Source organism: Balaenoptera physalus (assembly GCF_965194825.1).
Source record: "Balaenoptera physalus genome assembly, chromosome: 7".
Lineage (NCBI taxonomy): Eukaryota > Metazoa > Chordata > Mammalia > Artiodactyla > Balaenopteridae > Balaenoptera > Balaenoptera physalus.
In genome coordinates, this window is record NC_138886.1 from 34,850,703 (window position 1) to 34,876,384 (window position 25,682).

A 25,682-nucleotide genomic window follows, 5' to 3' on the forward strand; every position below is an offset into this window, starting at 1 on the left:
TACTGATTTTGACAAATTGGAACTACAAGAATAGCTTTCTCGTCCTTTCATAAATATAGAGACCCTCAACTCTGAAACTTGAAAGGGAAGGAAATTATCCATTTAAATAGACCAGTTGTTTTGCCCATCATCTCCCTTTCCCCTTCCTTTCTCTCTCTCTATACATATTAACATAATTTCATAAGACGTCTCCAAGCAGCATTTCCACTGTAATTAATTGCCTTTCACTCAAAGTGACACATTTAAGAAGTGAAATAGCACAAAGAAAGATATATTTAAGAAATTGAGAGCTCAGTTAACTTTGTTACTGATTGCTGTGAAAATGAGATGCTCTTCCCTAGGAAAAGAGGGACTCTCAAGGATTAAAGAAGTTTGCCTCATTTAGGGAAAAAAACTACAAGAAACAGAGTGAAATATTATCAGGGTTGCCTCTGCATGATGGAGTGATGGATAAATACTTCCTTGCTTCTAAAGTTTTTCTGAGCTTTCTCATTTTTAAAAACTAAGCATGACTTGTTTTTATAATAAAAATAAAGGAAAAAACACACTCAGGGTGATGACGGCTGTGATGAAGGTGCTTATCTAACGAGTCATTTCCCATCTCTCACTTCCTGTCTTTTCCTGGGGGAAACACCAGGGCAGAGGAGGGAGGAGGCTATGTCATCAAGAAAGACTTGTCTCCAGTGGGCAGATGGAAATTCAGAGGTTGCACAACTTGCCCAGAGCCACAAAATCTTTGGCAAAATTAGAATACACTCTGCCTGTTGGTTATCAGGTTGTCTGCCCAGAGCTCAGTGCTATGCTTTCCCCATTGCTCAATGCCAATGAATAATTAAAGGTATCCTAAGCCATTCCAGAAACACAGCCTCCTAATGAAGACTAGGTTCCAGACAACCTCATACACATTAGGATGGCTACTATCAAAAAACAAAAACAAAACAGAAAATAACAAGTGTTGACGAAGATGTGGAGAAACTGGAGCCCTTGTGCACTATTGCTGGGATTGTAAAATGGTGCAACAGCTATGGAAAACAGGATAGAGGTTCCTCAGAAAATTTAGAAATAGAACTACGTTATGATCCAGCAATCTGAATTCTGGATATATATCCAAAAGAATTGAAAGCAGGGACTTGAAAAAGTATTTGTATACCCATTATTCATTATTATTCACGAAAGCCAAGATATGGAAGCAACTTAAATGCCTATCAACAGATAAATGTATAAACAAAATGTGGCTTATATATACGGTGGGATATTCTTCAGCCTTAAAAAAGAAGGAAATTCTGGGGCTTCCCTGGTGGCACAGTGGTTGAGAATCTGCCTGCCAATGCAGGGGACACGGGTTCGAGCCCTGGTCTGGGAAGGTCCCACAAGCCGCGGAGCAACTGGGCCCGTGAGCCACAACTACTGAGCCTGCGCGTCTGGAGCCTGTGCTCCGCAACAAGAGAGGCCGCGACGGTGAGAGGCCCGCGCACCACGATGGAGAGTGGCCCCCCGCGATGAAGAGTGGCCCCCCGCTCGCCGCAACTAGAGAAAGCCCTCGCACAGAAACGAAGACCCAACACAGCCAAAAATGAATAAATAAATAAATACTGTTTAAAAAAAAAAAAAAGGAAGGAAATTCTGACACATGCTACAACATGGATGAACCTTGAGGACATTCTACTAAGTGAAATAAGCCAGTCACAAAAAGACAAATACCGCATGATTCCCGCTTATAAGAGGTATCTAGAGAAGTAAAATTTATAGACATAGAAATAGATGGTAGTTACCAGGGGCTGGGGGGAGAGGAGGAAAGGGAGTTGTTTAACGGTTATAGAGTTTCAGTTTTACAAGATGAAAAAGTTCTGAAGATTTGTTTCATAACAATGTGAATATATTTATTGTATATAAATATAATTATATTTACACTACTGAACTGTACACTTAAAAATGGTTAAGATGGTAAGATGTGTTTTTACCACAATTAAAACCAAAAAGCCTAGATTGAAGGCGCGAGCAGGTTACTATCTACTGTTTCCATAGACTTGAAGAGGAAGGGTTATTACATTACTATAATAGCCTTGGTTGTGCTCTCATTGGATCACATTGGTTCCTTTGTGTAACATACATGCACACCCATGGCAAGAGCCAGGAATAGGTGCACCAGACACGGAGGGACTGGAGCCCAAGAATAAAGAGGGCCCTGGCACCAAGCTTGTTGGCTCCCAGCTGAAAGCCCCTGGGTGGGGGTGGGAAGGAGACAAGATTGGCCTCAGAGCTTCACTGGTCTGAGCCTCTTAAGAGAGGAGAGGGTAGCTTCTGCTCTGGGAAGGAGAGGGCTGTGCGGCTGGAAGAAAGTAACGGTCAGGCCCCTGCAGAGACTTGAAAGGTTTGGGACATGAGAATTACTTTCCAAAGCAGAAATCAGAAGAAATCAGCCCCTTCCACAGCTGAGCTGCCTTTTGTGTGCAAGTCACTGATTCCCTGAGGTTTGTTCACAGCTTCGTGATATCTCCCTGACTCCTCCAGCCTCTGCTCTCCATCACCTACCTTGACCCCCACCTCTTGTGTCTTCCTGATTTTAATACCCGTTTCCTGCCTTTGTTCATGCACTCCTTCATTTGCTCTTCCACTCATTCTTCTGTGCAGCCAATCATTCACTATATCACAGAGGTTAAGAGGACAGACTCTGGAGCCATACTGCCTGGGTTCAAATCCCAGCTTTGGCCTTTTCTAGCTGTGTGACCATGAGCAAGTTACTTAGCTTCTCTGTGCCTCCACTTCTCCATCTCTAAAATGAAAATAAAAATAGTGCCTACCTCAGAGTACTATTCAAAGACTAAAGGACTTACCTCCATGTAAAGTGCTGAGACCCATGCCTGGCACAAAAGTATGTTCGGAACTCAAAGTATGCACTCAAAGTATGTTAGGTATGATCATTCATTCATCAAACATTCATAGTACCTACCACATATCAGGGACAGGCAAAACAATACTGGGGCCATGAGAAAAAGAATCTAGATAAAGTGCCCCCGAGTTGTTCCCAGTCTAGTGGGGGAAACAGCTTTATAAGCAACTAGATATAAACCAAAATGGGAAATAAAGTGCTATTAGGGGGTGGGATAGGGAAGGTGGGAGGGAGACGCAAGAGGGAGGGAATATGGGGATATATGTATACATATAGCTGATTCACTTTGTTATACAGCAGAAACTAACACAACATTGTAAAGCAATTATACGCCAATAAAGATGTTAAAAAACAAACAAAAACAAACAAACAAACAAAAAATGCTATGGGGCAAGAGGACAGAGAGAAAGGAGAAGCTGATTTAGGGGAGACGTCCTCACAGAAGTCAGGCATTTGTGCTGGACGTTGTAATGACAGTATAAGATTCAAGAAGCTGAGACTGGAGACAGCCTCTTCCAGGTGGAGCTTGAACCTAGAAATATGTAAGTACTCGGGAAAAAAAAGAAGTGCTGTGTCCCTGGGGTCGGGTTGCCAGAGAAAATGCAGGACTCTCAGTTAAATTTGAATTTCAGATAAATATATAAATTTTTAGTACAAGGATGTCTCAAATATACTAAAAAATTATCTGTTAACTGAAATTCAAATATAACTGGGTGCCCTATATTATTTTTGCTGAATCTGGCATCCCTACCCTGGGGAGAAAATGAGCCCTTTTGAAGCCTGTGCCCTGGGCCTGAGCTGTGTCCCCACCTCACCCATGTGTGGTTTGCCACCTTCCTGAGTCATTTGGTATTGCTGACTCCAGGCTCCAGAGGGACCCTGATGAACTGTCGGTGAATCATTCGGTGCCACTTTGTTATTAACAATCACGCTCCCCATGTCCAAGACAGAGATGATGGAAAAATCCCACATTTGTTCATTTTGTTGAAGGTCACTGGGTCTGCCGTTTTTATGTTAGCTTCTTTATTTTTCTGAGATGACATCTCTTTTTTCTTCCTTTGAGATTCATTAGCACTATGATGGAAAAGAATTCATTCCCTTCTTTGCTGTTAGACAGAGAAAGAGAGAGAGGAAAATTTTTAAAATACCAGCATAATGGAGTATCTGAAAACTGTAGCCTTGGCTGGGAAATGCACTGAGGAGACCGAGGTCTCCATGGTGGGCCCAGAGTGTTACAGGCTGGTGGCATTTTGTGCCAACTCTCTGGGAGCCTCTCTCTGTAGCTCCCACCCACGCTGGGTCTTTAAAGCTTCAGGTGAGCAGCAGTGAGTGAAGAGGACCGCCACCTGCAGAAAAGGAACCTGGCCATCCGCAACCAGGTCAGAGGCTGGGGAAATAAAAGGCGGTCCTCAGGACCCTCCCCTCCCTCATCCATAAAACATGCCTCTCGGAGTCATTTCACGCCCCAGCATCTGCCCACTGTTCCAGAAAGGTACACCTATTCATCTCTCTCAAAAATGTTTATGGAGAAAAATTATCAGCAAGAGAAAACAAATTCTCTGGCAAGATATTGCCCTTTGTGAGATAACTATTGCTGTGGAAACGTTGACAATGGGGATGGTGTCTGGCTTGAATGTGGTACGCCTGGGAGGACTGGGAGGTGCCCCTCTACAAAAATTCCCCAAGCAGGGAGATTCTGCTGCCTAGGAGCCTGTCTATCTGGCTTGGCTGAAAGATATGGTTACAATGAAATTTCTGAGACTAAAGGGAAGTGGGAGGAGGTGTCCTTTTCTTCTCCAGGCACTCAAAGCTTGCTCAGGTTCCTAGGCCAGAAGACACAACACAAAATGTAATCACTGAGATGAAAGGGAAGAACCTACAACCAAGATTACTCTACCCGGAAAGGATCTCATTCAGATTCGATGGAGAAATCAAAAGCTTTACAGACAAGCAAAAGCTAAGAGAATTCAGCATCACCAAACCAACTCTACAACAAATGCTAAAGGAACTTCTCTAAGTGGGAAACATAAGAGAAGAAAATGACCTACAAAAACAAACCCAAAACAATTAAGAAAATGGTAATAGGAACATACATATCGATAATTACCTTAAATGTGAATGGATTAAATGCTCCAACCAAAAGACACAGGCTCACTGAATGGATACAAAAACAAGACCCATATATATGCTGTCTACAAGAGACCCACTGCAGACGTAGGGACACATACAGACTGTAAGTGAGGGGATGGAAAAAGATATTCCATGCAAATGGAAATCAAAAGAAAGCTGGAGAAGCAATACTTATATCAGATAATATAGACTTTAAAATAAAGAATGTTACAAGAGACAAGGAAGGACACTACATAATGATCAAGGGATCAATCCAAGAAGAAGATATAACAATTATAAATATATATGCACCCAACATAGGAGCACCTCAATACATAAGGCAACTGCTAACAGATATAAAAGAGGAAATGAACAGTAACACAATAATAGTGGGGGACTTTAACACCACACTTACACCAATGGACAGATCATCCAGACAGAAAATTAATAAATGACACAATGGACCAGATAGATTTAATTGATATTTATAGGACATTCCATCCCAAAACAGCAGATTACACTTTCTTCTCAAGTGCACACGGAACATTCTCCAGGATAGATCACAACTTGGGTCACAAATCAAGCCTCGGTAAATTTAAGAAAACTGAAATCATATCAAGCATCTTTTCCAACCACAATGCTATGAGATTAGAAATCAATTACAGGGGAAAAAAAAACGTAAAAAACACAAACATATGGAGGCTAAACAATGTTACTAAACAACCAAGAGATCACTGAGGAACTCAAAGAGGAAAACAAAAAATACCTAAAGACAAATTACAATGAAAACATGACGATCCAAAACCTATGGGATGCAACAAAAACAGTTCTAAGAGGGAAGTTTATAGTAATACAATCCTACCTCAAGAAACAAGAAAAATCTCAAATAAACAATCTAAACTTACACCTAAAAGAACTAGAGAAAGAAGAACAAACAAAACCCAAAGATAGTAAAAGGAAAGAAATCATAAAGATCAGAATAGAAATAAATGAAACAGAAACAAAGAAAACAATAGCAAAGATCAATAAAACTAAAAGCTGGTTCTTTGAGAAGATAAACAAAATTGATAAACCTTTAGCCAGACTCATCAAGAAAAAGAGGGAGAAGACTCAAATCAATAAAATTAGAAATGAAAAAGGAGAAGTTACAATGGACACCACAGAAATACAAAGCATCATAAGAGACTACTACAAGCAACTCTATGGCAATAAAATGGACAACCTGGAAGAAATGGACAAATTCTTAAAAAGGTATAAACTTCCAAGACTGAACCAGGAAGAAATAGAAAATATGAACAGACCAATCACAAGTAATGAAATTGAAATTGTGATTAAAAATCTTCCAAGGAAGAAAAGTCCAGGACCAGATGGCTTCACAGGTGAATTCTATCAAACATTTAGAGAAGAGCTAACACCCATCCTTCTCAAACTCTTCCAAAAAATTGCAGAGGAAGGAACACTCCCGAACTCATTCTACAAGGCCACCATCACCCTGATACCAAAACCAGAGATACTACAAAAAAGAAAATTACAGACCAATATCACTGATGAATATAGATGCAAAAATCCTCAACAAAATACTAGCAAACAGAATCCAACAACACATTAAAAGGATCATATACCATGAGCAAGTGGGATTTATCCCAGGGATGCAAGGATTCTTCAATATATGCAAATCAGTCAGTGTGATACACCATATTAACAAACTGAAGAATAAAAACCATATGATCATCTCAATAGATGTAGAAAACGCTTTTGACAAAATTCAACACCCATTTATGATAAAAACTCTCCAGAAAGTGGGCATAGAGGGAACCTACCTCAACATAATAAAGGCCATATAGGACAAACCCACAGCAAACATCATTCTCAATGGTGAAAAACTGAAAGCACTTCCTTTAACATCAGGAACAAGACAAGGATGTCCACTCTCAACACTCTTATTCAACATAGTTTTGAAAGTCTTAGCAATGGCAATCAGAGAAGAAAAAGAAATAAAAGGAATACAAATTGGAAAAGAAGAAGTAAAACTGTCACTGTTTGCAGATGAAATGAAACGGCAAGGATATACAATGGAGAAAAGACAGTCTCTTCAATAAGTGGTGCTGGGAAAACTGGACAGCTACATGTAAAAGAATGAAATTAGAACACTCCCTAACACCATACACAAAAATAAACTCAAAATGGATTAAAGACCTAAATGTAAGACCACACACACTCTAAAACTCTTAGAGGAACATAGGAAAAACACTCTTTGACATAAACCACAGCAACATCTTTTATGATCCACCTCCTAGAGTAATGGAAATAAAAACAAAAATAAACAAATGGGCCCTAATGAAACTTAAAAGCTTTTGCACAGCAAAGAAAACTACAAACACGATGAAAAGACAACCCTCAGAATGGGAGAAAATATTTGCAAACAAATCAATGGACATAGGATTAATCTCCAAAGTATATAAACAGCTCATGCAGCTCAATATTAAAAAACAAACAACTCAATCCAAAAATGGGCAGAAGACCTAAATAGACATCTCTCCAAAGAAGACATACAGATGGCCAAGAAGCACATGAAAAGCTGCTCAACATCACTAATTATTAGAGAAATGCAAATCAAAACTACAATGAGGTATCACCTCACACCAGTTAGAATGGGCATCATCAGAAAATCTGCAAACAACAAATGCTGGAGAGGGTGTGGAGAAAAGGGAACCCTCTTGCACTGTTGGTGGGAATGTAAATTGATACAGCCACTATGGAGAACAGTATGGACGTTCCTTAAAAAACTAAAAATAGAATTACCTTATGACCCAGCAATCCCACTACTGGGCATATACCCAGAGAAAACCATAATTCAAAAAGACACATGCACCCCAATGTTCATTGCAGCTCTATTTACAATAGCCAGGACATGGAAGCAAACTAAATGCCCATCGACAGACGAATGGATAAAGAAGAGGTGGTACATATATACAATGGAATATTACTCAGGCATAAAAAGGAACGAAATTGGGTCATTTGTAGGGACTTGGATGGATCTAGAGACTGTCATACAGAGTGAAGTAAGTCAGAAAGAGAAAAACAAATATCGTATATTAACGCATATATGGGGAACCTAGAAAAATGGTACAGATGAACCAGTTTGCAGGGCAGAAATAGAGACACAGATGTAGAGAACAAACGTATGGACACCAGGGGGGAAAGAGGCGGCGGGGGGGGGGATGAATTGGGAGACTGGGATTGACGTATATACACTAATATGTATAAAATAGATAACTAACAAGAACCTACTGTATAAAAAATAAATAAATAAAATAAAATTCAAAAATTCAAAAAAATGTAATCACTGAAAGAAGCGACCCCCGGCCCCAACTCTGTCTCAGCTGCTTCAGGCAAGAGGGTTTTAGTCATCAGGTGCCATAGACACAGGACTGAGGACATACAAGTTTTTTAAGACCCTAGAAAAATCCTTGCACACCACAAACGTTCTCATTGACTCCAATTTACAAAATGAAAATTCCAAAATTGGAATTTAACTAAATGTCCATGAAATACAGTATTATGTCAACTCCCTAAATTGTTCAATTTGTTATCCATAAAAATGTTATATTTGAAAACATTGAGTGGATTCTTTCACTTCAAGTTTTCCCTAACTCTGCATGATGATTTCTGAGAAATCATATCACTAAAAATTAAATTGGCAAAATAATCTTGAAAACTAAATTATTGAAAATGCCCTCAAGACTATTTTAAAGTAAAATAATTGTATTTGTAGTGGAATATGGGGGCATTTTGATGTGTGCTATGACATGCGGTGGTGCATGTAAAAGTTAGACTGCTTGGCTCCCACAAAGGTAATTGAACAGCCTTGGTCCCCTGGGACCGGGCCCAACGAAAGGTTTAAAGAGAACATGTGGACACAGACAGGGTAATGAAGGTTTTTGTAGCCAACTGAACTGCTTTGTTCTTATAAACCCAGAGGCCATCTAAGCTGGAAGGATCCCCGGCCATCATGGAGTCCAGTGCAAAGACAGGGCCAGTCTCTGAGTCTCTAGACACCAATCTTCTTTGTATAGGATGAGACACCTGAGGCTCAGAGAGGGACAGATCATCCCATAGGTCACACAGCCAAAGCATTCATCAGGCGCCATAGACACAGGGCTGAGGACCTATAGGCTTAGAGATGGGACTCCAGGACTCCTCCCTCCTAGACTTTGCCTTGGCCACAATACCATGCCTGGACTTCCTTCTTCCTTCACCAAAACACTGAGGCAGCCCCCTTGTCCTTAGCAGAATGTCTAGATATCTTTAAAGATCACTGATTGCTTTGATTTTGTAGGGTCCAGCTCATACTCTTAGATGCCTGTTGATGTCTGCCATCCACTTGTTCATCCTATGGCTTTCCCAACTTTAGTCTAGGTTGGGATAAGGCCCACCTTATCCTGTGCAAAACACTTAGACCAAGATCTCCTTTCCAGCAGGGCTCAGCTAGCTGACCAGCTGGCAGATCCAAGTGCCATACCTACAGTTTGAGAACTGGACTGTGCCCTCTGCCGCCCCCTTGTGGCCACTAGGAGAGGTGCGCTGCTTGGGACCCACCCATGTGTGCCAAGCCCTTTTGAGCGAGCTTGATTACTCTTTCTGGAAAGGCTTCTTTATTCCTGGATGGCTGGCACCTGGACAGCATTCATCTCCTCCACGCCTACTCTTCCAGTTTATTGCCCATGGCAACTTCAGCATCCTCACTGAGCAATCAGTCCATCAACTCCCTGGTATTAATTGAGCACAGGTCAATGGTGATAAACTTGGGGATGGGGGATTGCAGAGGGGATGTAAGATGTAGTCCATGACCTTGAGGCATTCAGAGTCAATAAGAAGAGTCAAAACACACAAAAAGATTTTAATAATTTGATGTTTGACTGTTCTGTGCCAAGAACTTTAAGAATTAAGAAATGAGGTGAAATAGTTGAGGAGGCCCTGGAGGGAGCAGATTTGAACTGGTGTTTGGAAGAAAGGAAGTATTTCAGAAACAAAAGTGTAAAGGAAAAATACTCCTGGGAGTTCCCCAGTGGCCTAGTGGTTAGGATTCTGGGCTTTCACTGCCATGGCCTGGGTTCAATCCCTGGTTGGGGAACTGAGATCCTGCAAGCCGCGTGGCGTGGCCAAAAAAAATAAAATAAAATAAAATAAAGGAAAATACTCCTACATATCTCCTTTAATCTCATTCTACCACCACACTACTTCTGGCACCAGATATGTGAGTTTTCCAAACATCAAGCAATTCTGTGACACCAACTGGGTATCCAACAATTTAACTCAACTCTGACACTATCTACCAGGAGATAGCATCAGATCCCATAGATTAAGGGCTTAGTTCCACAGACAGTATCCCCCCCCCCCCCACCTTCAGATGGCCAATTGCAAGTCCAGTTACCTGTGCTTCTGACAGACCAGTTATAACTTGGAGATTCCCACTACCCCCTCCTCAGGTTTGATTAATTTGCTAGAACAGAACTCAGGAATTACTAGATTACTGGTTATTACGAAAGGATATAACTCAGGAACAGCCAGATGGAAGAGACACAGGGCAAGGTATGTGGGAAGGGGCACAGAGACCTCCATGCATTCTCCAGGGCACCACTCTTCCCAAATGTGTTCACCAACCGAGAAACTCTCCACACTCTACTCTTGAGTTTTTAAGGAGGTTTCATTACATAGGCACGACTGATTAAAAGTTAGCCATTGACAATTAATTCAACCTCCAGCCCCTCTCCCCTTCCTGGAAGGGGGGCTGAAAGTTTCAACACTCTAATCACTGGTTGTTAGTCCCCCAGCATCCAGCCCCCAGCCCAAGGAGCTTTCCCAAAGTCACCTCATTAACATAAACTCAGGTGTGGTTGAAAGGGGCTTGTTCAGAATAACAAAAGACACCCATTTCACTTTTGTGCTCTTAACACTTGAGAAATTCCAAGGGTTTTAGGAGCTGTGTGGAAGGAACAGGATGAAGACCAAATATATATCTCTTATTATAAATCAAAACATCATAAGAAGGAAAAGAAGAAGAGTATTCTGGAAGGAAGTAACAGCCGTGAGAAGTAACAACTAAGAAAAACATTATGGCTAAAATAATATTTCCAAGATAAAAGATAAAATGGAGATGAACTCTCTTCTTATTACCTTCTCCTCTGGGTGCTCCTACCACTTTCTTCACTTTGTTCTTCTTCTTTGCACAGCACACATTGCCCTTGGACACTAAGGTCCTCCCTGCTATTCATTAGGACCCTGTTGGTTGCAAGTAACAGCAAATTAAATTAGCTTAGGCAAAAAAGAAATTTATGAATTCAAATAATTGAGAAGGACATGGACAGCAGTGGCAAAGCGTATGACCAAACCCAGGGTTGACACAATGTCACAGTGTCATCAGCTTTCCTGAGTGTTCTCTCTCTCTCATTCTCTCTCTCCCTCCCTCCCACACCCCATCTCCACCTCCATCTCTCTCTTCCCCTCCCTCCTCCTCTCCCTCTCCATCTCCACCTATGTTTTTCACTCTGTTCTCACTCTTTGAGAGCCTCATTCTCTCCTACCACAGCTGGGTTTCCTCCAAAAGTCAGGGAGGATAGCCTCCAAGGTAACCAGTACAACCAGTACTTCTAGTTGTGACCCCAGAAGTCTTCCCCACTAGTTCCATCAGAAGACTCCCCAGGAAAGACTTCTACTGGCCCAGTAAATGATAGAGGCAATGACCCTTCTATGTTCTCCCCTTTATCAAGGGGCTAGAAGTCTGGGAAGTGCATGTTCCAGAATCCCTGCCTTCAGAGACAGCAGTTCTTCAAGGAGAAGCACTTGCCAAGATGTGAAAGGCAGAATAAGGCAGAAGCCAGGTTTTCGCTCCTCTGGCACTGTCAAACTTTAGGCTTAGGCAGACATGACATTTTGCAGTGGTCTCTAAGTATTTTCCTGAAAAATCTCGTGCCTCAGAATGGGAGGCAGCTATGATCAAGGCCTGCACTCATTCCCCCAAGCTATGCTGCTTTTCTTCCAAAACTGGTCCTTATAACAGTACAAAGGGCCAACCTTGACCCTCACCTGGCAAGAGGCAGTGGAGGACAATCAAAAGGGCAAAGCCTTTGTCCCTCTGACACAAAGCCCTAAGAAGACTACAATCATGAGGAAGCAATGTGACAAATCCAAACTGAGGGATATTCTGCAAAACAACTGGCCTGGTCTCTTGAAACATGTCAGTGTCATAAAAGACAAAAAATAAAGACTGGAATGCCAAGCTCTAGATGAGAAGAGACTAAAGAAATGTGACAACTAAATACAATGAATGATCCTGAATTGGATGCTGAATCAAAAAAAAAAAATGCTATAAAGGACATTTTATAAACAATTGGTAAAGTAAACCAAATATCAAATAGTAATGTATTAGTGTTAAACTTCCCAAGTGTGATAATTTTACTGTGGCTTTGTGGAAGAATGCCACTGTTCTCTGGAGATGAGCTGAAATGTTTAGGAGTAAATCAAGCGCTTTCAAGTCATTCTCAAATGAATTAGCAAAATTGATAGATAGATAGATAGATGGATGGATAGACACAACTAAAAAGTGTTGCTCACCATCTGGTTCTCCAAGAATGAAGTCTCTAGCCACTGCAGTCGCTGACCTTTAACACACCCTGAAAGGAGTTCAGGACGGAGATCAGGAACAAGGCACTTTGATCTGGAAAACCCGGCAGAACAGGCCTTCAGATAGATATTTTCAGGAGGAAATTTTATGAACCCAATTTCTTGCATCTTCTCATACCTAGAAAAGCACTAAAATCATTAATGGAGACATCTGCTCCCTGTGACCAGCAGCAACCTTCTGCAGAGATGTGTGCTTGATTGCATGTACCCCCTTCACCAAAATCATATATACACTGACCTGCCCCCCACCTCTTTGGAGCAGTCCTCAGAGCTATCTGAGAGGCTGTCTCCCAGGCTATAGTCCTCAGTAAGTCCCCAAATGAAACTGAACTCACAGCTCTCATGTTGTGCAGTTTTGTTTTGTTTCTTTCAGTCGACAATAGGTAGAAGTGCAGATGTGGCAAAACGTTAACAGTTAAAGGGTCTGTGGGGTTGGTTGTACTATTCTTGCAATTTTTCTGTAGTTTGAAATCTTTCACAATAAAAAGTTTAAAAAATTTTTAAATGCATCCATCCCTACTCCAAAACAAACAAACAAACAAAAAACCAAGGAAAGAAAGGAGGCCTTTAAATCGAACATACCTGAGTCCAGCTCTTATTAGCTGTGTGACCTCTGAGCCCTCACGTCCTCAGCTGGAAGATCGGTGTTAGTGCCCACCATATGCGCTTCTGTGGGACGACGAAGCCTGGAGCACAGTGGCCAGCATAGCGTCCTCTTGTGTTCTGTGTCCACATTTGTTCTCCTCCCTTCCTCCCGCCTAATCCCCACTTCTCAAAATCCGTTACACTGGCCTCTGAGGGAGATTTGCTCAGGATAAATAAGAAGAACCATATGTCCCTTAGGATGCACAGGTGAGGAGACATGATGCCCTGCAGGGACACACTGCCTGAGAGGCAGGCTGGCTGACCCTCTGAACGCTGGGTCTTGGGAACAAAAGTAAGAAATGCCTCCACCCATGATTCCTTGGTTCACACCGTGGATCAGAGCTCAGAGACTAGCCAGAGCTTCTCAAAGTGGGATAGTTGGCTCGTCTGAGCAGAATCAGCTGCGGTTCATGTAACAATGCAGATTCCTGAGCCCCACTAGGCTCTGAGTCGGCTTCTCTGCAGTGTTGGCAGTGTACATTCTAATGCTGTTTTCTGAGGTGATTCTGAGGCACACTCAGAGTTTAAGCACCCTTGACCCACACCGTGGCCAGGGTGAACGTGCTACTTTATAGCAAAATTGGTCCATTGGAGAAGTGGATTCCTGTGGTTAGAGCCTAATAATAACATTAAAAGGTTATACCCACCACAAAAATGTCCACAAATGGGGACAAACGGAAATACGAATCGAGTTGTACATAAAGATAAAAGCAGGAGACTTAGGAAAGCAATGTTTCTCTCTGGGCTTTGCCAGCTCCAGACTCAAAGTATATGAATGAAATGCTGCCCCAGTCTTGGGGGTGAGGGGACCCCCCAGATCCATCACTGTCTGCACCTTGGGACTAGAGCGATCAGAGCGAGCTCGAGGCCCAGGCAGAAGGAACCCCTCCACTCAACATGACTCTGGGAAGCCACAAAAGCCAGCAGTTCCCTCCTCTGGACATGTGCAATAAACGGTGATTCTACAGCATCTTGCAAACCCCAAGGGTTCCAGAAATTCCAGTGACTGAGAGGCTCACTTAGATTCTGCCCTGGATCTGATGGGACCTCTCCCACTGGCCTTACAGGACTCTGTCTGGGGATGGTCACTCTGTGGGCTGCCACCTGGGTGAAAGAAGCTGGCAGGGATCACCTGGTTTTCCCTGGGGCCAGGTGAGGGCTTGTTAGTGGACATTTGGTTTGGAAGGTGCTGGGCTCCTCTCTCTTCCAGCCAGATCAGATCATTTGGCCGGGAGAGCTCCCCTCTGATCCTGAGAATCTTCTATTACAAACCAGCTCTGGGCAGGCATTTACCCACATGGTCAGAGTTATTTTGGGAGATTCAACATCCTGCACTCAGCCTCAGGGAGGGAAAGAGACAATTGGGCAGTCTCCAGCCCCACTCCATCCCCAAACTGAGACAGATGACAGACTGCCCTTTGCAACTTTAACTCTTTCCTGGCTCTGGCTAAGAACAATGTACCCCCTCAGGTAAGGCTCAGATGGCAGCATGGTAACCACTGTCATTCAAGAAAAAAATAAAATGTAGCAGTAGAAAATTATGCATGGAAAATGACTTTTAAAAATTGTCTTTAAGAAAAACAAATACCATATGCTAACACATATATATGGAATCTTTAAAAAAAAAACAAAACACGTTCTGAAGAACCTAGGGGCAGGACAGCAATAAAGACGCAGACATAGAGAATGGACTTGAGGACATGGGGAGGGGGAAGGGTAAGCTGGGACAGAAGTGAGAGAGTGGCATGGACATATATACACTACCAAATGTAAAATAGATAGCTAGTGGGAAGCAGCCGCATAGCACAGGGAGATCAGCTCGGTGCTTTGTGACCACCTAGAGGGGTGGGATAGGGAGGGTGGGAGGGAGATGCAAGAGGGAAGAGATATGAGGATATATGTATATGTCTAGCTGATTCACTTGGTTATAAAGCAGAAACTAACACACCATTGTAAAGCAATTATACTCCAATAAAGATGTTACAAAAAATTAAAAAATAAAAATTGTCTTTAAATATTACAACGAAAATGAGAGGATGGAAATTGCATCAGAAGAACATCTGTGTGTGTGTGGTTTAACAATGAAGAAATAAATCACTTTCCCAACTGCAGGGCTTAAAGTAATATTGTACCTTTTAGGAACTCCGAAGTTTATTTTGGAGATGAGAATCAGATTAAAGGCCTCAGATTTATAGTTTTACACACTAGCACACAAAGTCGTTCGCATTAGAACCCAGGTAAGTGTAATCTTGGAGGTTTCGATGTTTGCTGTCTTTATGCCTTCTTTTTCAATTGTTCCCTACAGTGTCGGGGAGCTGCGCTTTGTACAGGAGACGAGCTCTATGGAAAGAAGGGAGAAAGGCAGGCAGCACGGAGCAGAGTCTGCGATGATTCTACAAGGGTGACAAGTGCCCTTTTGCATGTGGAATGTCTGTGGTTCCTCACTGGTGTGGTTTATTAGGGCCTGAGGTGATAACTCATATTTAAGAACCCTGCTTTGTTGGATCCCTATGGGATTCAGTTTCACACACAGTCACTCAGGGCCTAGCGTTTGGCAGGTGCTGAGGGAATCCTGGGGGTGGACAGCAATGAGTCATGCACAGCCCCAACGACTTGCCCTCCAGAAGTCTCTCAAGGACAGGAGAGTCACACATCCTGGGCACCTGGCATCCCCCAAAACAAATCAACCTGGAACTGTGAGACCCCCATAGACAAAAACCTGATGGTGCCAGTGGGCTTGTAGTTTAGTCTTCCGAGGCTGCAGAAAAATGCTGCTCTGTTTTTGATCATCACAAAACAAGCACAGCCTTCCTCCACTGGTTGGCCTCAGCTCTGGCCTGCCCTGGTCCTGGCTCCTCGCAGAAGCAGTGTCTGACTTGGCCTAACCAGCCCTGGAGATATCTTTATTTCTCACTGCTCCTCCCCACCACATCCCCGCCTCATCTCCTTGGGACCTGGGCTGACCTCCTGCCACCACCCCCCCCGCCCCCGACCCTGTCTGGTTCCTTTCTGTCACACTTTCTGCTTCCTCCTTGCTCATGGGCTCCAAGCCCCTTCCGCTGTGCCTTCAGGCTGCCTGACCCAGAATTTTATGCCCTCAGACTCCTCTGGCCTACTTCTGGCTTTTCCTGGCCTAACCTGTCATGCTGCCAGGTGACGATAGTAGCCTTCAAGACTGCCATCAGACCAAAGTTTGAGACTCAAAAAGTCACTGCATTTGGTGGGTTGCAAACCCCATAATTTAGACTGCAATTGCTAGAGGATAGGCAGTTTGACCATTAAGATGCATCACTGCAAATCAACCAATTTGCTTTTCTAGCACCCACTTGCTGATCAGGTGCCCTACTGGCATCAAAGGAACTTTTAAACTGGCTGTAAAACTTTAGATACAGCAGAGTCCCTGGAGGGCTTTCTGGGCCACAACACCCAGTTTCTGATTCTAAAGGTCTGCAAGTCGGAATTTATATTTCTAATGGGTTCTCAGGTGAAGCTGATGCTCTGGTCCTGGGACCTCACTTTAAGAACCCTTGCTCTAGTCCAGTGGTTTCCAAACTTGGCTGCACATTGGACTCATCTGGGGAGAAAAAAAAAATATAGACTAATTCCTGAATCCACCCTCAGAATTCTGATTTAATTGGTCTGGAATACAGACTGGTCACTAGATGTTGTATAAGCTCTGTAGGTGATTCTAAATTTTCAGCTGGAGTTGAGAGGTCTGCTCTCATACATTTCATCAGCAGAGGCTGGGCTAGGGGTGGGGAGCCCCCTTTATCTCCCATGAGGACACTTGCCTGAGATCACCAGATAAAATATAGGACACCCAGTTAAATTTGAATTCTAAATAAACAACAAATAATATTTTACTATAAGTATATCCCAAATATTGCATGGATGTCCATTTTTGTTATTGTTATTTTGTTTCATTTTTTCTAAATCTGGCAACCCTGCCCTTAGACACTCCATGACATGGAATGAGAAACAATGATCTGCCAGCTCCCATTTTATAAATAGTAACATCGAGGCCGTAGAGGTCATGTAGGAAGTCAGAAGAGAGCCAGGATAAGAACTCAGCAGTCTTGACCTCCATCCAAAACTCTTTTCCTTCCATCACACTTAACTGTGCTAAAGACACTTGTATCCTCTTGTTAGGGGGTTATTGTCAGTCTCCTAGAGGTGACTTCAAAGGAGTCAGTCTGATTTATGTCCTCTCTGCTGCTGTCCCAGTCCTCACCTCCACCCTCCCTTTCTACTGCTCCAGGTACCATAGAGGCTGTCCTGGGGTATGGCCATTCTCGGGGCCATATAATTAATGGCCACCTCGAGGAGGAAGTGGGCTGGAAGTGGTCCCGGCCACATACAGCTGTGAGGGAGAGCCCATAATTGGGTAACACAAGGACAAGTGGGATTTGGCACAGGCAAATGACAGGCAAAGCATGTTGGGAGAGGCCCACTTAATTCACAGAGGCACTTGGAATTAGTTGCAAATTCTCTGGGAAGAAATCAAGGCAGCAGCATAAACAGCTCAATTAAATTGTCGGCTCAACATTCAGTGCGCAGTAATGGTCAAAACACAGTCTTTAATCTAGATATAGAGGATTATCTTTTGACCAGCAATGAGATTCCTAAGATTAGTTGTACCTGAGGTGGAGGGAACAACAGAGCTGGCTCAGCGACACCGCGGACAGGCTTGCGTGTCAGCACGACTGGGACTTGTGTGGAAGGGGCTACCTGGACCCCGCAACCTTCCTGGAGCCCCCTCCAGATGCTGGGAAGACAGGGATGAATCTCGTTCTGCTTCCTCTGCGGAAGAGACACAGTCTGGGAACAGATCCCCTGAACACATCTGCTTTAAAAATGTGGCAAGTCTGACATGCTCCCACCTCCAGACCAAAGCTAAAGCCACTAGCACCAGGTCCGAGGCAGAGAGATGGCAAGCTTTAGCCCTCTGCTATTCTACCCTCCATGATCAGCCACTCACGTTCACTCATTCATTTCGCAAATATTGATCCCATGCCTGCTAGGTGTCAGGCCCTGTTCTTGACACAGAAGATAGGCAGTGAACAAAGAGTAAAGATCCCTACCCCATCGTGGGGCAAGACAAAGAATAAACAAGAACAATAAGTAAAATATGCTGTGTGTGAAATGGGAATGAGTGATAACTCAGAAAAATAAAGCAGAGATGAGGATAGGAAGTGTTGAGTGTGGAGGACAATTCTAGATATGGTGCCCAGGAGAGGCTTCACTGAGCACGTGCCATTTAAAAAAAGCCCAGAAGGGAGTGAATGGTGACAGCAGTGGGGAAGCATTCCAGGCAGAGGAGATGTAGTGCAAAGGCCCAAGGTGAGAGAGGGTTCAAGGAACAGCAAAGAGGCTGCCTGGCTGGAGTGGGAATTTAAGGGGACTAGGTCATGTGAGGCCTTATGGGCCACTGTAACTATTTTTGGCATCTATTAGGGACATGGGGATTTTTTTCTTTTTTCTTTTTTGGCTGCAAGCATGCCATGTGGGAACTCCCCGACCAGGGATCGAACCTGTGCCCCCTGCAGTGGAAGCACGGAGTCTTAACCACTGGACCGCCAGGAAAGTCCCGGGACATGGGGATTTAATGGGGGATTTAATCAGATTCATTTTTAATAGGATCACTGGTTGCTGCGTTGAGAAAGAAACCAGGAAACGGGTAGGATACACCTGCAATGATACAGTCAAGGGATGAAGGAGTTGGACCGAGGTAGGAGCAGTGGAGGTGGTGAGACATGGTAGGATTCTGCATATTCTTTGTTGATGGGTTGGATGGAGCAGGAATAAAAAAGGTGTCAAGGATGACTGAGGGTTTTGCTTCAGGTCTTCACTGAGGATTAATGACTCTCAAATCCATGCTTCCAGCCCAGACTCCCAGGCTGGTACATAGCAAGGGACTGACATTAACATTTGACAGACTGAACTGAAAAAGTTCTGTTTGATGAATCTGTTGGGATGGTGGCACCATTTTTCTAGGCCTCCACCAATGGCAGAGCCTACCTCCAGATATTGGGAGTGCAGAGAAAAGAGCTGCCATGTCCCCACCTTGGTCTAAAATGAGAAGTTGAGACAGGGCAGAAACAGGAACAGGACCACACCCAACCCTTCCAATAAGAAAACTGGGGACAAGAAGGGGGGATATAAAAGTAAAAAATGCCAAGAATGATGGCCATAGAATTGGGTTTGTGATGTCAAAGAGACTGGATGCCAATCCCAGCCATGCCTCTTGACTCAACCTCTTCCCTTCACTGGTCCGTCTTCTCTCTGAAATGGGGTGGTTGGCTTTCTGAAGAGTCTGTCCAGCTCTAACCACCTATAGTGTTCTGATCCTTTTCTTACAAGTCCCTGTCTCCTCTAACCATTTGACACACTGCTTCTCCAACATCGTCTTTCGGGAATGTTTCTGTTTCCTTTCAGACTGATTATTTCTGACTCTGAGTCTTGTAAGATGTCACTATTAGTTCCCAAAGGAAAACACCCATGTTTTTTTTTGCCTGCTTGAAATAAATACTATCTTAGGTCAGTTACCCATCTGTAAACTGGGAATAACACGAGATTGTAGGGATGCTGAGGAGGGTTAATTATATACAGAACATGTAGGGGTTGAGCAGATACACAAGTGCTCTGGAAGTTTTTGGCATAATACTATAGCATTACAATAATTTTGACTTGCAAATTATACCCCAGCAGAGGCATCACATGGAAAAGTGGGTCTAACCCCATGGCCTGCTGAAAGTGAAATGGGAAAAATAAGTTGTGAAATATAACTTCTCTTCCTAAACCTTTGGAAAAGGCAGAGATCACTCTTCCATGTGCAACCCACGCGCAGGGAACAAGTTTCCAGATCCTGGAGAAGACTTTCTTGCCCAGGGTGTCCTGGCCTGTTGCCAGGATCTGGCCATTCCTCCTTCCTGAACCTAGAAGCAGAGATGGGAAGGAAGGGAGCAGGAGGGGATTTGTGGTTGGTTGAAAGGAGGGGCTCGCAAGGAGAACGTCCTTGCCTTTCAGGTTTTCTTTTTGAGCCTCTCTTTCTTACTTGTGGGATAATTAAGTGTTTATACAGTAGAGGAATGATTTAAAGGGTAATCTGAGATAGTTAAGTCTAGGGACACCCAAAATAAACATCTTAGCTCAGGTCAACTTCTGGGTCCTCTCACCATCCCCCAGACACCCCACAAACACACACACCCCCACATCATAGATTTCCTGTGAAATTCTAAAAAAGTAGATCTCAGGCAATGAAGGGGCTGTGTAGTTGTTGATGATGTCTGTGACTATGGCATCATATAGTGGGTTTGTAAAATTTAACTGGCTCATAGAGGATGACAGTCCTGTCTGACCAGAGGGGAAGAGCAAATAGCTTGATCCTGAAGGGACAGTTTGCAGTCAATTCCACTGCTTCACTGTTTGTGGCTGAGTGGACAGAGCACAGGATTCAGAGTAAGACCCAAGTTGGAGTCCTGGTTCTGCCACTTCCCCACGGTGGCCTCAGGCAGGGGAAGAGGCCCTCCCTGCCCAAGAGCCTCAGACTGCGAGTCTGACCTCCACCTCCAGTTCTGGCCAAAAGAGTCACTGGCCTTGCTCCCTGCCCTAACAGGCCCCACTTTTCCTACGGGATACAGGAAAAAATAGATTCCCCCAAAGCCCATCTATAATATACAGGTTGCCAGTGGAGGTAATTAATGATTTGGACTATCATCCTAATAAGTTAGCATACTTAGAGAATTTCTCAGGTGTCAATTCATACCTTAGGGTATGTCATATTCTGGAGCTTGATCAGCCTAATTCAAAGGAGCACCGGCTCTACTGGCAGTTACCTCATTTCTAGGCAGCTCCTCTTCCTCGGCAGAGCATATGCGGCCTCCCAGGAAAAGCTTTACCGAGCAGGCTGTGCTCCTCACTCGGCCTCAGTTTCAGCATTTTAATAATCAGAGGACGACCTTAAATTGCAAAGTAGAGACTAGTAGAAATGACACAATTTCGGCGCCACCAGACCGGGAACTGGCATCCAGGCCCACCTGGGTGACCTTCCTCTGAGCCTCAGTTTCTCCGTCTGTAAAATGAGGGCCCTGGATTAAATGGAGCCTTCCCAGCTCCTACAATCTTAGGCTTTAAACGTTCCCACAGCTCGCTCTGCCAGGTTGGCCGTGAACAGGGTTAAAGCCACGACTTCCTCAGAGGTGAAAAGGTAAGCAAACATTCCGACCTCCCCTTAGCTTGGCTCTCCAACTGGTGGGGGGCCGGACCCCTGCCGCCTATCCTGGCCGCATCCGTCATCTGGATTGCTAAAACGCTCATTTGCGTAAGGATTCCTCCGAAGGTCTGGCACAGTGGGCTGAACCGGAGTCTTCGTCCCTTTAAGTAGGGAATAGACACCCTGTCCCTAAGGGGTCTCGGCACCGTAATTCCTCCAAGCGGGTCACGCCGTAAACTAGAAAAGCCCCGTGTCCCCAACAGTGGGGATCCCTGGGTAGCACAGCGCGCGGGTCCCGGGGAAGGGTTTGGCCTCTGCGCGCTGCAGGCTTAAGCTGGCAACCTCTCGCCCTAGGCGGCGGCGGACTGCGAGCGAGGCGGGGCCGGTTGCGCCGCGGGACCCCGACGCCCTCAGGCGAGACCCAGGGCCTGGCGCCGAGGCGGCCACAGGAGGTGGCGCGTGCTGAAGAGGGGAGCTGCTTCTGCCCAGGACCCGGGCCCAAGAGGGGCGGAGCCAGGGCCGAGGTCTGGGAGCAGGACGTGTGGGGGTGGGCGGGGCGGGGTCTGCGGGGGCGGGCTGGGGGCGGGGCGCGCGCTGGCCCGGGGAGGGCGGGGCCGCGGCGCGGGGCGGGCTCTGGCGGCCCGAGTGTCACACACGCGGCGGTTCGGGAGGCGGCGACAGCGGCAGCAGAAGGCGCCGCCGGGACGGGCACGGGCGCGCGGGCTCGGGCGGGCGCCGGCTGCCTCCTCCCTCCCTCGTTGCTTGCTCGCTCGCTCTCCGGCCCGCTTGCTAGCCGGCCGGGTGCCGAGCTCGCTACAGCGTTCTCGGGAAGGAAGAAGTGGGGGGCCGAGGACGCCGACAAGTTCCAGCAGTACCGGGGATCCGGGCCAAGGCGGTGGCTGCGGTTCCGACGGGGCAGGAGCGCGCTCCGTGGCGGAGCGCACGGCCAGAGCGTCCGAGGAGGGGGGCGCCCGCGCCTTTAGTTATCTGTGGGGCCGCAGCCGGATTCCATGAGACGCGCCCGCGAAGGGCACAAGATCCGAAGCCCGGGAGGCGCGCGGAGGAGGCGGAGGGCGGTGCTGCGGCGGCCGGAGCCCGGGAGCGGCCGGCAGGAGGCGGCGGAGAGAACTTGAACTTGGCGTCGGGAGCGGGCGCCCCGGACGCCCCTCGCCGGGGCCGGGGCGCCGAGGGACCTGGGCGGCAGCACTGCCCCCCGAATGGCCGCGGCGGCGGACCCGGCTCCCGCGCCGCGGCCCTAGGCGGCCTCTCGCCATGGCCAAGTGGCTGAACAAGTACTTCAGCTTGGGCAGCAGCAAGACCAAGAGCCCCCCGCAGCCGCCGCGGCCCGACTACCGCGAGCAGCGGCGCCGGGGCGAGCGGCCCTCGCAGCACCCCCAGGCCGTGCCGCAGGCCCCCTCGGCCACCTCGGCGTCCTGCGGTACGGCCGCCGCCTCCTGCTTCTCGGCCTCGTCGGGATCGCTGCCCGACGACAGCGGCAGCACTAGCGACCTCATCCGCGCCTACCGCGCACAGAAGGAGCGCGACTTTGAGGACCCTTACAACGGGCCCGGCTCGTCTCTGCGCAAACTGCGCGCCATGTGCCGCCTGGACTACTGCGGCGGCGGGGAGCCAGGCGGGGGCCAGCGTGCCTTCTCGGCCTCGTCCGCGTCGGGCGCCGCGGGCTGCTGCTGTGCCTCCTCCGGCGTGGGCGCTGCCGCGTCCTCGTCCTCGTCCTCGGGCTCTCCGCACCTCTACCGCAGCAGCAGCGAGCGGCGGCCCGCCACGCCAGCCGAGGTGCGCTACATCTCCCCCAAGCACCGCCTCATTAAGGTGGAGAGTGCCGCGGGCGGTGCCGCAGAACACCCGGGGGGCTCCTGCTCAGGCGGCCGCACCTGGAGCCCGACGGCCTGCGGAAGCAAGAAACTGCTCAACAAGTGTGGCGCCTCGGCCGCGGAAGAGAGCGGTGCCGGCAAAAAGGACAAGGTAAGGCGCCCCTCGGCCTCACCCGAGGTTCCAGAGCCACTGTGCGCAGGGGTAAACTGAGGCACCGCTCTAGTTTCGAGTTCCTACATCCACTCGGGCTAGGACCTTGGGGTCAGGCCTCTCAACGGTGCTTCCCAGTTCTGCCTCTGCACGCGCTTTGCCGCCGATCGGCGGCCTCCTGACACAGTCTCTTTCACTGTTGCTGCCAAAACGTCCTCTCTCTGAGCCCACAGCCAGGTGCCCGTTTCGGAAGTAGCCTGACGAGAGCGCCCCGCCCAGCCTTGCCCAAGAAAGAGACACCCAACTAGCCCTTCAGCCCCCCGAGAAGGAAAGTCAGAGAGGCAGAGCTGTCACGGACTTAAAAGCGTGTTTACTCTTGTCTACCTCCTCTTCCTCCTGCCCCTGATTCTATACATGGGAAACTGAGGTCCAGAGCTGGGAAGGGACTCGCCGGATATTACCCATTTCCGATGGCAGATTCAGACCGGCTGTCTTTAAATGGATATATGTAAATCACTCTAAACGCCCTGCCCTGACCCACCCCCCACGCCAGGTTTCGAAATGGGGCGGCCTTTTGTACTGGAGCTGCACCGGGAACCCCCGAGCGTGCTCTTCCAGTTGCAGTGAGCTGGCCTACAAGAGCGCTCCACTTAGACCTGTCAGTTCCTCCAGCCGCGCATGGGAGGGGTCCGCCTACCCAGCCAGCTGGAAGGAGACCCACCCCTCCAAACCTCACCTTCCTTCCCGACCTTACCCCCACCCCATACAGCCCCAGGGATGAGGGAGACGATTTTGTGCAACCCCCCTCCCTAACAAATCAGACCATCTTGATCCCCCACCTTTGAAGCAGGTTAGTTAATTCCAGCCAGATGGGGCCCTCTCCTCCCCCTTCACACTCCTGTGACACCCTCCTTTCCCCCATGAAATAATACTTGTTCTGTCTACTTCTGGTGGAAGGCAGTGTTTTGATTACATCTGAGGCCCAGTGCCTTGCAATGGCTATCAGGCCGCTGTCCCTCTTGTTCTCCTCTGGCCCCCTACCTTCTCCCAAAGGTAAACTTTTGCCCAGGTGTGGGCTGGGGGAGACTGATGGAGTCTGAGTTTCTTTTAGGACTGGATGTCCAGACAGGAGGGAGACAGGCTCCTACCTGCCAGCTGGTGCTTGGAAAGGGATCTTTTTTGTTTTCCAGGCAGGAGGAGTAAGGGGATGCCCCTCCTGATTTTTTTCTGCCTGACTTCCTCTCCCCAAGGTCCTAGGTCCCCCGAGTACCCCCTCCTCCCCCCTCTGGGTCTGCTGAAGGCATCGTGGGCAGTCGGTGCATTCCACCTCCCTCTGGGCCAGTTTTGGGGACATATCTTGGAAGCATGGACTCTGGGCTTCCTAAGCACCCAGGATGCCATACCTAAATGACGAAGAGCTGGAAGCCAGGTGGCCACCCAGGTGCTGCCTTGGGGACAGAGGAGGTTTCTCCGAGAGCCCCCAGGATTATGGGTTTGTGGTTGATCTATGAGGGAAACAGCAGAGAGGCTCCCTGCTGCCTTATGTGTGGCCCAGGCTTGGCTAGGTGCTGGCCTGGGAGAACCTGAAGTCCCTGGGGATGGAAGGACGGCCCAGCCTAGCTCTCCAGAGAGATTGTGCCTTCCCCCGTTACTCCATGACCACCTCCCAGGTGGGCAAATCTCCTTTCTCTACCACTGCTTGTCGTTCTGCTTGCTCACTAAAGTCTTCCTTTATGGTTTTCAAAACTTTAGTAAATGTTTTTTCTAATTACAATTAAGACTGTTTCAAATACTGAGGAATAATAAGTTTTATAGCTGGAGTGTCAAGTGTGTTGAAGACTTGGCTTGTTTGTATTTCTTACAGGTCTTCTCTGTGCTCTCCCTTGCTGGGTACTAGAGCAGGGTCTAGTGAATACTGTGGCCTAGGCCGCAGTGTGCATGATAAGTGCCGTGATGGGACGTGGTCAGGGAGGACCATTATTATGGTTGGCTGCAGAAGAGAGCCTGGTGCTGTAGGGGACTGCAGGTAAAGGCCCTGTGGCTGGAATTCAGAGGTTAGAGTTGGGCAGGACCCCAGAGGGACAGGAGGGCCCGGGTCAGGGAGGACCTTGAAAGCTAAGCACAGTGAGGGCCAGTGAGGGGGTTAGGCTGCTAAATGAT

At 46.8% G+C, this 25,682-nt stretch overlaps 1 protein-coding gene and 1 long non-coding RNA gene across 16 annotated transcripts in view; one reads left to right on the top strand and one right to left on the bottom strand.

Annotated features, from left to right (window-relative positions):
* LOC309663977 overlaps window positions 1–22,070 on the bottom strand; it is an 83,568-nt gene extending 61,498 nt beyond the window's left edge. For 3 of the 6 annotated variants that reach the window (XR_014265528.1, XR_014265532.1, XR_014265533.1), the window contains exons 1-3: window positions 21,163–22,070; window positions 17,966–18,127; window positions 11,177–15,667 (exon numbers count right to left, since the gene is read on the bottom strand). This is a non-coding gene — a long non-coding RNA (uncharacterized lncRNA). The remainder of the gene's footprint in view (window positions 1–11,176; window positions 15,668–17,965; window positions 18,128–21,162) is intronic. The other 3 variants (XR_014265529.1, XR_014265530.1, XR_014265531.1) reach the window with 3 other exon arrangements.
* Window positions 22,071–22,203: 133 nt separating this feature from the next.
* Window positions 22,204–25,682, top strand: part of SHB (SH2 domain containing adaptor protein B) — a 148,289-nt gene continuing 144,810 nt past the window's right edge. For 3 of the 10 annotated variants that reach the window (XM_082468691.1, XM_082468690.1, XM_082468689.1), the window contains exon 1: window positions 22,211–23,522. In XM_082468691.1, the coding sequence (XP_082324817.1) occupies window positions 22,812–23,522 (711 nt within the window). In that variant the 5' untranslated portion in view covers window positions 22,211–22,811. Of the gene's footprint in view, window positions 23,523–25,682 lie in introns of all 10 variants that reach the window. The other 7 variants (XM_082468688.1, XM_082468683.1, XM_082468686.1 and 4 more) reach the window with 5 other exon arrangements.